General features: G+C 35.8%; 1 protein-coding gene across 3 annotated transcripts in view; it reads right to left on the minus strand.

The window, feature by feature from the left end:
• Positions 1-13,594, minus strand: part of UBR3 (ubiquitin protein ligase E3 component n-recognin 3 (putative)) — a 120,788-nt gene that overhangs the window by 54,068 nt on the left and 53,126 nt on the right. For 2 of the 3 annotated variants that reach the window (XR_774298.1, XM_010567008.1), the window contains exons 22-25: positions 12,627-12,800; positions 12,366-12,395; positions 10,558-11,018; positions 6,538-6,626 (exon numbers count right to left, since the gene is read on the minus strand). Coding sequence is in view for 2 of the 3 variants with exons in the window: in XM_010567008.1 (XP_010565310.1) it covers positions 6,538-6,626; positions 10,558-11,018; positions 12,366-12,395; positions 12,627-12,800 (754 nt within the window). In the remaining variant the exon portion in view is untranslated. The remainder of the gene's footprint in view (positions 1-6,537; positions 6,627-10,557; positions 11,019-12,365; positions 12,396-12,626; positions 12,801-13,594) is intronic. The other variant, XM_010567016.1, reaches the window with a different exon arrangement.

Genomic DNA, 13,594 nt, shown 5'->3' on the forward strand with positions numbered 1-13,594 from the left:
AATCTGATTTTGAACAACTCAATGGAAGTCCTCAAAAATCAGTCAACATTTAATTTACTAAATACCATTCATTCATCATAAATTGCTTATTTTAAACCGTAAGGAAAAAAATACAGATCTTAGTATTTAAAAGGTGTTTCAAACCAATTCAGTATATGCAATCTATACTTCTATTCCCTATATGCAACAGGCACAGAAAAATCAGGCTAATTTAATTTTATAACTCAATGATCAAATGCATGCTTCCTTCACAACTACTTAGATCAAGTGCTAGGCTACTGTGGCAAACAATAAAATTTCAAGGGAACTAGATTTCTAGTATCAAGGAAGACTTCCTAATAAAATAATTTCCGCCAGAGCTAATGAAAGAAAACAAAGTCACCTTAGCCAAAATCCATTGGTAAGAGAAATTGGCAAGAATTTAAAATCTCAAATAACTAAGCAGACCAAAAAAACCCAACCAAACAAAACCCTCCAATTCTTTTTGAATGGACTATGATAAACCTTGATTACTGGCTTAAACTAGTTGTTAGCTTCTTTGGAAGATAAGACTTGGGCTATGGTTTGTTTGAGAGGGTACCTCTTGGCAGCAGAATTGCTGGGGTGAAAATGGAACAGTGGCAGTCTGGAAAAAAGACAGCATGCTATGCATATAGTAATGATCTCAATCTCATCTTTCTTGCCTTCTGAGTTTCACCTCTATGGAGCTCCAGTGGAAGCCACAGACCCTGCCTCACCAGTTACATGAGCTACCTACACTATCAAGGACCAGGACAAACATGTTGCAACTCAAGATACTGTTGAAAATGAGACAGACTCTTTCCTGCAAACTTTTTTCTAAAATATTTTATTAATGCATTGATACTTGTGAATATAAACTAATTGGCATGTCTCTATTCTACTTCACTTTCAGTTATGTATTTCCTACTTCACATGGGGAAAAATAAAACTAAACTGCATTTTACTGCAAAGTACTCAGAAGTTTCTGGGCATTTTAAGCTTCCATCTCCACAGCTTTTTTTTTTTACCCCCCTCCATTTCATACAAGCAAAAGTACAGAATCCCTTTGTGTTTTCCACAGCAACTTGTGAAGTATTTATTTAAAATGACTGGAGTTGTAATGCTATTTTATTCATTTGATTTAGAAAATACAGGTTCTCAGCAATTTTTAAAGCATGAACTAACATTTCCTAGCTCCCAGAATGCAATTATAAAAAGACAGCTTAATAAAAATGATTATTGTATTAAATGTCCTTTTATATTGATGAAAAGTCTTTATAGTTAAATATTGATTGTAATATAACACAAAATTCCTTCTATTCTGGCTAAAAACCCTACCCAAACCACCACCAAGAACTGTCACCTGAACAAAGCTACATCAGTTGCAACTACAAGGTGAAGAATAATCTAAATGTCCTTATTTTGCTTCCAGTGATGCACAAACCCCCAACGTTTTTTGCCGACACTAAGAAGATATTTCCATGAAAACAGCACTTGTGTGTTATGTCCCAGAACAATGTTACCTTACTGAGTGCCAAAGGAATCCTTTGCCAATCATTTGCTAAGATACTGATCTTGAGGCATATTACTCCTCCACCTTTCAAACAGGTTTTGTAGAAGCATGCAGTTTTGTTTTGTGTGAAACCCACTGGCACCCAAACCAACACATCTTGTCGCTCCACTGGAGATTCAGAAAGTAGGCAGCAGCAACAGGAGAGCAAGGAAGACCAAGGTGGCTTTAGTTGCTAGGCTGAAGCATGGCTTTACTAGTCAAGCAGCAAGCATAGGAGACAGCAAGTGTATTTTACGTCAAGCATTCTTTGGAATACAACCAAAGATGCTTACAGTTTAAAACTCTGATTCTCCAAAGATTTAACCTAACTGATTTCACAGAGACTTGTCCTGATGGTGTCAATGTGTGTGAAGGACAGAGACTTGCCCTGATGATGTCAATGTGTGTGAAGGAGAAAATGAGAAATACAAGGTAAGACACATGGTTTTGGTATCAATTCACCAAGTTTCTCTCATGAGGTTTGTCTAATGTTGTAACACAGCCCACCCCCTTACAGTGGGTTCTGGGACTTTTCATTGCCCTTGTGAATTATTTCAGAAATCTGGGTAAATATGAACCTCATTAAAAACAAAGATAAAAACACTGAAGGAAGATGAAAACATGCAAACTGTAACAGAAATCCAGGGTAGTGCCAAACACTATCATTCCCATGGGTTTTTAAAAAAGTTATTTAGCTCTTTGTTTGGTTTTGTACCAACAGGAGTAAGAGACCCAAAGTTACAAAATCCTAGCATTTCCTACTTCCTAGCAAATACTGATCAGTCTGCTAAAATCTAGCACACTGCTTTATCACAGAATGCACTGCTGCCTGAATTTTATTTCATTTCTACTCTCCAGAGCTAAAGATTCACTCCCCTTCTTTCCCCTACCCAGCAAAACCCTAGAACTGAAAGGGCTCTGTAAACACAGTAGTTTACAATCTCTGTTGACCGTAGTTAACATTTTTCCTGCTGTATACATTGTGTGTCAAAGTGGCCCCTTGGCATCAAAGCAACCATTAGCATGCTAATATTCTTTGTCCTGACCCAGCATATGTATTCTCAAGAGATCAGTACCTAATTTATTTTTCTATCTGGGTTCAGAAGATTGAGCGCTAGGAAATGTATGTCACCTTGCATTAAAACTCTACACTTCTCTTTAACTCTAGCTAAAGAACGTTCACTTGAAGGACAAAATGATGTCCTGCCAAGACTCACATCATCAGAAAGAAACAAAAAGACCATACTGCATACTTATCATGAGGCATTAAAAAAAGCAACAAACCACCACAAAACCCCCACACTGGGCACTTCAGAGACAGCAAAACTGTTGAAGGAATGTGAGATATCTTAGCATGTGTAATTCACAAGTTAATCAGTTTACAAATTTGATTAAGTAGTTCAGCAGCTTGCCTGGAGTGGATCATAATATTTCATGTTTATAAAACTTAGATCATTACAAGTATCAGTGTAATTTGTTGAAGGTTACTATTAACTGGAGCAGAGGGATTTATTTTTGTTCTTATCAAGTCCCACCTGAAAGGCAGTGAAGTTTCAAAAATCTCTTGCCTGGAGTTCCACATCACAACAGATAAACCATAGCCTCACACTGAGATGAGTGCTCTCAAAACAAAGATTTAAAAGTAGCTATTACTAGGAGACTAGAAGGCCTGTAGAGTTGACATTGTATGTGACTACATGAAAACACATTTTTGACTCATTAGACGTTCTCCTCAGATATTTCAAGAGCTCTATCTGCTGCTCTTAGAACGATGTTTCTTGGTTTACTCTTCTGCTTTTTACACTGTCCTGCAGTCAAACAGCTAAAGACAGCACAGTGGATTCTGTTCCATCCTAGTTCATTAACATAACTGTTTCTAAATTTCACTTAATTACTTCCAGGCAAGCTTGAATGGCAGTGCAGTTCTGCAGATGTCACAGAATATAAATAGAAAGTAACAGGGGGCACAAATAGAAAAAGCTAAATAACCGGATTTTTTCCTATAGTGATTATATGCAAGAAAATGCCAACCTTTACTTTCAGAATCTCAGATGAATTTGTGAATTCCAGTTCAAATAAATAACTGTTTCTGGTAAAATGAGACACATTTAATATTGAAAGATGAACATGTAATTGGGTAACTTCCTTTTAAGCCATGTTTCATTGCAGCATCCCAACAATCAAACAATAGGAATCCCTCAGGGGATTAACACTGATTCTGTGCATTTTAATAAACTCTTTGGAAACTATTAAGTTTATGGGGTTTCAATAAAATAATTTTTAAGCTTTGGCTATTCTCCGTTATTCCTGTTGTCTACTAGACACATTTATTTTCAGAGTATTTTCAGTCTTTTAGACTGTCAAGAGAAAGCTATCATGAGATTTTTGAAGTGCTATACCCAAAACCAATTACATCAGTTCTCATGTTTTACCACTGAATCACAGCCACATTTCATAGATAGAGAATTTTTAAAAGTTGTTGATGATGATGATGATGATGATGATAATTTGCCTAAATGACACCAACTGAATCAGTGACAAATCCAGGCAGCTGACGCCTCACCATGCCTGCATTCTGACAGTGTTATTACTGTTACAACAATCAATCAAAATTAAGAAATAGACCTACTGCTGAATTTCAACCTATAATAAAAGCAGTTTGAAAGTGTGAGAAGGGGCTGCATTTTAACTGACTGATTTTAATCTGAAAGGATTTTTTTTGTTTTCAAATGTAGTATTTCAGCACAGCTATAATACAATTCACGGTAAGACTATTAAATACTTGTATTAGTTTGTAATTGAATCACTCCAGGAAGACTAGTTTCAGAATTCTTACTAGTTTTGTGTTTTAAAATTAGAGTAACAATGGTTTTTGCAACTTTTTCAATAATTTGCTGTAACATCGCAAGACTGCACTCATGGCTGAACAAATTACTTCAGTTAAAAAAAAATTAGAGCAAACTGAAGAAAGTATTCCTGGCAAACAATTAATCTAGGTTTTTAAATAAATCCTACATACTATAATGAAATACGTACTTCCCTTCTGCAAGCTATTTTAATGCCAGTCAGAACATAAAAGCTAGTTAATACTGGACTATAGTACAAATTAGGTGAATTTTCATCACAAACTCAGAAAACAGTATGGCAACCTAGAAAACACTGAAAAAGTTAGTGAAAAAGCAAAGCAATTATTCAGCTAACACAATGCCTGGAATTCTATTAAGCTGTTGCCAAGGAATGTCTTCATACAAAAAAACTTTATGAACATGTAGTCCATTAAGTTGATTCTATCTACTGTTGTGCATGACCTGCTATAATTGACAACAAACAGTACATTTTATGTTGATATATCTGAAGTTATTAATTGCTTAAATACTAAGAAAGAAACAATTTAAGTGTTGCACACCAAAGAACTTATTAATGCACAATCATAAGCACAAAGGCCCAGGTCTGCCTGCTACAGAAATTAAGGGTTCTTTTTAATATTTGACATATCTAGTTAAATAAAAGCTAAGTGTTCCCAGTCCTCCACACAAATAATGCTGTGTAATCGATGTAACTAGTATGCTTCATCCACAAATCAAAGCAGTTACCTTAAATATAGCTTATAAAACTCAAGCATGGGAGTATTTATGCATACATATGTATATATGCAAATACAGATAAGACAGGTAAATCATATATAGATACATGCAATTTCATATATGAAAACATCAACTTTAAAGTTTCAATATCAAGAATTCAAAATATAGGTGACTGCAGAATCCAAGTTTCCCAGTCACTTTCAATTAGCCATGACTGTAGAGACTTCATTTTTACTAAGTAGAACTGCATGTTTCTTCTTCTCTTCTCTCTTACTTCAACAAACAGATTAAAAAGAAATAGCTACCCATTTAATAAGCATGACAAAGTCATTTTTATCTGTGAACTGTGTTGTATTGCACACCCTCCAAACATAACACCATGTATACAGTCATTAATTTGCTAAAGAAATGTCAATGATTGCTGTATCCAAGACCTTCGTAAGTATGAAGGAATAAATCCTCTCAGCAACCTATGAACTGAAGGGAATTTAACAATTTCAAAACCCAGACTTTTTCAGCAAAAACAGTTGTCAAAATATTTCTAACCAGTGCTTAAACTCAAATCAAAACTACGTAGCAGATGATACTTGATTGAAAGAGGGGGAAAAAAAGAAAAAAAGATTCCTGCTTTTTCTTATCTTTCAAACACGCTAATCTTCAATGAAGTAATTCAGATGATGAAAGTATTTTCCATTCCTCAGTTTAACATAAGCAAACTAATCAAGATTATGTGCTTCTACACAGCAGAAGCTGAACTTATCCTCAAGCAAAACAAGAGCCAATTCTGCTGTAAAGCCTGTACTTGAAATAGAATACAATGTTATCACTTACAGCAACTGAGACGATCTAAAAATAATGCTTTCCTTAATTCTATGCATAAATTTAAAATGCAAAACTTTTACCTTTTTAAAATTTGAGCCTCTATGAAGAAACAACCTTTAATTTTATTATTACAGATTAAAGAAAATGTAATCTTTACAAGACAAACTAACTTTGGGATGTTTTATATTAAGAGGTGTACTTTAAAACGCATCACAGACATTTAATCATTTCATCCACTGTGTACTAAGAAAAAGTAGGACTAAAATTATGTCCTACAGATAACGTGTTCTCTTTTAAAATATTTTTAAGATCATTTAATCTATTCTTTAGCAATTATGTTTTCAGCATTAACTGTCCTCAACTTTAAGCCTCTTAAGAAGTATTTAGGGAATGAGTGGATACAATAGTGGAATCCGAGGGGAGGTGGTTTTTTGGGGATTTTTTTTTTTTTGTGTGTGGTGTTGTTTCTTTTTAAACTGTTTGAGTAAAAACATTAATACTAACATGGAAATGAAAAAAAAAAAAGAAAAAAAAAAGAAAAAAGGAAGGCAAGCAAGCAGTCAACTACACAAAACTTACCAACATCCATGGCAGTTTCCATGAAGCTTTTCTGCCTTGAGGCAAATTCAGCCAACAATTTCTGTTGCCTTTCTCTGGCCTTCTGTCGTCTGAGTGAAAGAAGAGGGGGGGAAGAAAGAAAGAAAAAAAAAGTATCTATAATGGAGGAAAAAAATTAGTTTATAGTGTCAGGCTGATTACAGTTGCCACCTTCAACAATATAATTAAAAATTCAAGTTTTCTCTAAACAAAGGATTAGTTGTCAAGCCTAAAAAAAGGAATCTCTTGCTTTAAAAGTAGAGTTTTTTAAAAAAATAAGAGTTATTTTCTTTTGAGTCTGAAAGAAAGGAATAAAATCCTGCCCTAAAAAACCCTTCAGAAAACCAAAGGATCCTTTAACAGATTAGGACATGGCACCATAAGAAAAAGAACCCAAGACCTTACTCTTGAAAGTTATTTTTCTGTTACATAAGGGAAGAATAACAGAGTAAAACATCATCCATTGTCCAAAAACAAGTACTCTTGTGAACAACGAACATTTACAAGATGATAAGGACAACAAAAGGCTACCTCACTCGCTTTTGCCAAGGGAAACAATTATGAACAATTTATTTTCCAGCTAAGGCTCCTCATACTGGTTCCTCCTCCCCCAACTCCACCCTAGATACTGGTCACCAACAGCTTTTATACCTGGACTTAAAGAAGTTTGAGACTGCTTCCAGACTGAAGGCCCTTATCTCCCTGGAGCCAAACTGACTTCACTAATATTTTCCTCATTGTTCAACAGCTCTGGATTTACACGTGGAAGACATTAGAGACTCATTCTTGTCTATCCTGTTTAAACTGTATTAGTGATCTGTACAAGCCTATATGACCAGCTATTCTGTAACTCCCTATATATACATAGAACATGTAAAGAAAATAAACATTGATTTTCTTCTTCCTGAGGTACCAAGAAAGGATCTTTACTTCAACAACAGTTTACAAATAGAGGAAATGGGAGAGCTCAAGTGGGAAAAAATCAAACAAAACTCATAGCACTGCTGCTCACCACATGGCACATGCAAAGACCTATGTGCCCTATAGATGAAGGCTTTACGCAGTACCTCCCCAGTGCAGCTAGGGAAGCTCTATCAGAGCTACAAACTGTCCATCTGAATTTACAATGAATTTTCTTCCCCTGCTCAGAGATGATTCAGATAACTAACAAGGGATTTGAAAACATCACTTGGCATCTGGTATGCTGATGGGTTGCTCTTTAGTCTCCAGCAATGTCTGATTATCACTGTCCTGGCACAGGAACAGGCACGCACAGGCCCAAAGCAGCTAATACACTGTAACCTGTTATCCCAAGGTGGCCTGTTTAGAAGTCAAAGCTTCAAACTTGTTCTCTTGAAGGCACCTTAAAAACCCAAATATCTCTGTCCATTTATCTGTCACATTGTACAGCACCATTTCTCAAAATAACTTCTATTTACAACAATCCTAAGACTCATTATTCTGAGGATCATACCAGGGTATTCATTAAACCTGCTTTTATTTATTTCTCTCTGGGAATTTCTCAATATATGCCTTGACTAAAAGCAGAGTGACTGTAAATAGAGGCCTGTAATAAGAAGATATAAACAAACTCTGACAGATTCAGTACAGCTCAGTAATTTTCCATGATGGCCCATGGGAGTATGACACTGCAATTGAAAAAATACTGCCAGCAGCTCAAGCTCTCTTCTAGTTCTGTATTTCAGTTTCTATGGCAACAACCCATTGCCTGAGTGATGCCAAGTTTATCATTATTATGTTGAAGTAACCCAAAAAGGTGATCACTGAACACTCAGAGTCTGCTTGATCTTCACTAATACAAAACCGGACTTGGGGGAAAAACAAAACAAAATGATCAAAAAAGTAAAAATGGCAGCCTGATTATATGAGCAGTCTCAGTCTATGAGATTGCTAATTTCAGTTATCACACTATCCATTAATAAAATTCACGGGTCCCCAATGCCATTATGGATTTGGGGAGAAGAAAATAGTCACTCAGAACAACAAAGAATTGGAAACATTTATTTTCATCATTATGTTAGTCCCAGAACCTAACTAAAAATCTTAAAAGTGACCGCAATAGATCCTTGAAAATACCATATCCTTTACAGGGGGCAAGGAATGACCTTACCCTTTTCTATATGGAAAATTACTCGATTCACTGATTCCCATGATTCTCTGGTACATAAATCTAGCACTATTGAGTAACACAATAACAAGTAGGTGTCCAAGATGTAGCTGTGTTTTATCTAAAGCAGCCATTCAGTTTGGCATTTTCTGAAAGACAATTTTACATGCTAAACCTTGACTATTACTCTCACTTACTGAACCATTACAAGGGATGTTGAACATTAAACCATTAACTGAACACTTGCAAGAAAAAATTAATTTTACTTTGTAAAGTATGCAACTTACAAAAAATACAATTTTTTTTTTATGTTTAATTTTCAAATACGGTGGAGGTCTTGGACATATCAGAGAGAATTTAGTGAAAAATTTATTTTCAAACAAATAAAAATAGCAAGATAAATAAAGGTAATCCAGAAACCCAGTCAGATGGCTGCATGCTTCTACCCAAATTTCTAGAACTGTAATCATATAGTCTGGTTACATAAACCATTAATACACCAAAATACTGCACAGACAAGCACTCAAGTATTGTTGTCCATTCCAGCCTGTGCCCTGTCTCTACCTCAGTGAACGTGGCAAGTTCTCTGACCCAACCACCCCACTCTCTAGACCTGAACCTTCTAACCTATCCACCACCCCCCTGCTTCAAATGCCGTGTTTCAGTCTTTTGCACTAACCAGCTACCAATCTCCTCCCACTGCCCCACTCCAGCCAACTCTTCTTTCTGGCTGGCTCTATTACCTTCCCCAAATGCCAACCTCTGCCTTACTCATGCCCACCAGGCATTTGCATTCCTGTTCCACATTCTCCTTCTATCGACTCTCAAGACTCCATTCTCCCCCGTTGAGATTTTCACTAAAATTTGGTTTTCATTTGCTACTCTTCTCTGAGTATTTCTGTCCTGTCAACCCAGTTCTTCCCTAACATCCCCACCTTGCCAGCTTGAGTCTTCCCACATCAACTCTCCCCTTGACCTGGCATCTTCCCTTTGCTATTACATCGACCAGAAGGTTTCTCCTTGCAGTCCCAGTCTTCAACTCTGTCCTTGCCAGTCCTAGTTTTAACCTCTACTTCTCCGTTCTAGTTGCTGTCCTCTAGGCATTTGAACTGGATGATTCCTCTTCCATAGGACTCACATGCAAACACAGCAGTTGCTGAAAGCAGAAGAGAAGCAGGCTGTCTGCATTCAGTTCCAGTAGTGCTAGTATTCTGGGTGCTCTCAGGACTCACTGCGCCCCAACCTCAATCTCAAGACTGTCTGAGCTTTTTTCCCCCCAAAATTTCAGCCCAAGACAGACATGTGGCATACAGGTTTTCAGGACACAATACAAGAAAATATAAATATAGTTTTTTTAAAATTAAAAACTATAAAAAATTAAACCCCCAGAATTTTAAAATTCATTGTGTCGGACAAGCAAAAAAGGCAGCATTACCAAACCCACATACAGTAAAAAACCAAACAAAACCGTTCATGGTGTGACGTGTGTATGTGAATGAACAGACAATACAAATCAAAAAAATCTTCTAACTCATCTTGAGGTTGCACAGTTAAGCCTCAAAAGTTAACCCAGTCTTAATTCTGCACCTTTGTATATATGAGTGGCATACATGGCAACATGAATGTCAGCGTGTATATCACATAAAGTCATTATGAAAGTTTTCTAATTTAAAGATCCAAATTAGCAAGACACAGGTTCTTCCTCAGTACCCATGTAAATCACATATATACAAAATGGATAAAGAAGAGAACTGTAGAATTAAGACTTATTATTTTAATGAGTAACTCATGCAAAGACCTAGAGACAGATCAGTCAATAGATGCACAACACACACTGCCCTTATACCGCCCCTTTACTTTATTATTAATGTTACCTTTCTTCTTTATCCAAAGTTTTCTTCTCTGCAGAACTAATCTTTTTCGGTGGTACAGGAGGTGTCACCTTTCTGCATATCTCTTCAATTATACGTTTATTCAATCTGCTCTGCACAGCAGCTTTCAATAAAATTCTTTCTACTGCCGTCATTCCATCACCATGAGAGTATCTTGGAATTTCTGGGTGGATTAAAACATCCACATCATCCAACCACGGAGGATAGTAAGAGTTTTGTTTTCCTGAGAGTTTGTGATGCAATTTAATCAGCAAGGACAGTATGCTTTCCTTGACTTCTAGAATGGCTGTGGTTAGCTGTGGAGTTGCACCAGGTGCCGACCATTTCATTGATGTTTTAGGCCGAACCACCTGATTTGCCTCACTGGTGTTCCGATTGATGATCTCCTGAAATTTCTTTCTACGTTCTGCAACCAAACTGAACACTTGAGCTGTTCCTGAATTCTTGGGAAAAAAATTAGAATGTTTAATTTTCCAAAATACAAGTATAAACAACATACATTTATAAAACTATAGAAAACATTTTAAACTAGGAGGAAAAGCACGAAACATTTTAAGTTTCCTCTCCCCTTCCAAAATTTATTGAAATTTGGTATAGCAAAATACTAACCCTGCTCATCATACTTTTATACAAATCTGTTACACATAGCTGCATAAAAAGCCAACCACAAAATGAAAATACCATCCATACCAAAACAACTAACAACTGGCTTTACTCTAGTCAAACTTAGAATTCTGTTCTCCAAGTAGTATTTCCTTACTTTTTTGGGAACATTCATAATTTCAATATCTTTATGCCATTTAAATGTCTTTATTAAAGTCCACTGAGCACTACTGCACAATGTAACTCCTAATCCCACACAGCTGAACATAGGTGAGCCCCCACATCCCCACGGGCATAGTCCATTTTGTGTGGATGCATTAGCCGAGATCTAGAAGCCACATACCAATATTTGCAAGCAGAGCTTGCCATTCAGGACACATGAGAACGTGAGTGCAGTTACATTAATGACTGAACACATTCAAATGGTTCTGTTCTATGCTACCCTTGCTTTCAGTCCCAAATTAAGGATACATGGAAGCAACTCTCATATACCAAATACTACAGAGATCGAATATAAAAGTGGTATTCTAACAATCACCTCACCTACCTTCCTTACATTTTAATCTATTTCATTTCACCTACCTACCTTAAATTTTGATCTATTTTTCTAATATTAACATGCAAAAGAAACATCCATTGTATTTCACTACATCTGGCATACCATAATCTGAAGTGCTGTATACAAAAACAATCCTGACACAGAGATTATATTATCAACCAGCTATAAGTCTTTCAGGATCCAACCATTTACATATTCATTTTGTTTTTACAAAAAAAACCACCAAATAAACTTGCCATTAATAATTTCAAATGCATTTTCAATGCTAGGTTAAACTTACCTAGATTCGAGAAAGCTAGGACTACTCTACATTATTAAATGTTAGTAACATCTCGGCAAGACAAAACAGGCCTAAACACAAAGCTCGAGCAGTAAGCTGTCAATGACATTTTACTTGACAGAAAGCTTTTATTTCAAAATATGTATTAAAAAAGTAAGGGAATTTCTTTGCTTAAAAGTCTACTACCTAAGTTTACAATCAAGGATATGAAAAAAGCATGAGTCCTTGCAATATGAATTAAAAGGAAATTCAGGAAAATTAGAAGATTTCACTGAATGTTAAAGTGAGCACAATTAAAGCCATGTTGCTAGTTAATCGCTTAGGAGAACAAACTGCACACAGATCTACCTCTCTCTGGAGGCTCTTCCGCCTTGAACTCTGGTAGATTGAGGACAAAAAAAAGTCATTAAATACACCATTTGGAAGGAGGTATAATTTGAAACAACTTCTATTTCTGTTATCAGTACACTTGCGAAAGATTACTGGAGAAAAAGAATTATCCTAAAATATTCATAAAAGCAGTTAAACAAATAATCCTAACAAAAAAAGCCAAAACAGGCAATAACTTAAACTAATCTAGGAAAAGGACTGGCATTTGTATGTACTTACTTGTGATGAAGCTAAACCATCAGAACTTGTACTTGCAGGTGGTTCCCTCTTCACCTCTGGAGCAGTTTCTGGTACTCTGACTCGGACATAGTTAATGAAGTGACGCATGTTAGAAACCAAGTTACTACCCGGAAACCAACTATCATGGCAACGCTCCTGTCCACTTGCAGATTCCTAAAATAATAATTTTAAAAAAGTGTACTTTTTCTTATATGTTACAATAATTCATATTGCTTTTGTAACTGTATTACAGAGGCCATCATCTCTCCATGAGATAGGAACAATATGTTGAACAGTATGTACACCTCACTAAAGCTGATATACCTCTTAAAAATTATGATGTGACTGATGCCTACCATGAGGACTACAGGTCTGATAAATATATACATCTACATGTTTGATTTGAATACAATCAAATACATGCAAATAGTGCTATCCAGGAGAAGTAAAAGGAACTACTCGGGATAATCCAAAGCGGTACAATCCAAGATTAATACAAAAAATCCAAACTCTACAGAAGTCAATCTGAAAAATGTGGCAGATCCGCAGTCATATAAGCAATAGTAAACAATAGGAAAAATTATGAAAGTCATATACCATAAGGGAACCTGGAATCATGAAAAATAATGGCTCCTTATATTAAAATTCTCATCAAAAGCACTGCTAAAATTTTGGCTAATTCACGTATTTTAGAAGATACAGAGCTTTAGCAATAAAATGCTCAGTGATAAAGGTTTCCATTGAAAATATAGAAATCTAAGCGAGTTTTAGATTCAATCACTGTAACTGTTTTTTGCACCCAATTTCAAGTACTAATTTACAGAGTAGTAAAGATCTAACCAATCTGTGTTGTCAGGTTACATGTACAGAAACTGTTGAAAAACATAACAAGATACCACACTCCTCTTCACAACAGTATGCAGTTTTGTTCTTTTTTTTTTTTTTTGCTTAGTTGATCCCTGCTTAAG

Source organism: Haliaeetus leucocephalus, unplaced genomic scaffold (genome assembly GCF_000737465.1).
Source record: "Haliaeetus leucocephalus isolate CR32 unplaced genomic scaffold, Haliaeetus_leucocephalus-4.0 Scaffold1, whole genome shotgun sequence".
Classification (NCBI taxonomy): Eukaryota; Metazoa; Chordata; class Aves; order Accipitriformes; family Accipitridae; genus Haliaeetus; species Haliaeetus leucocephalus.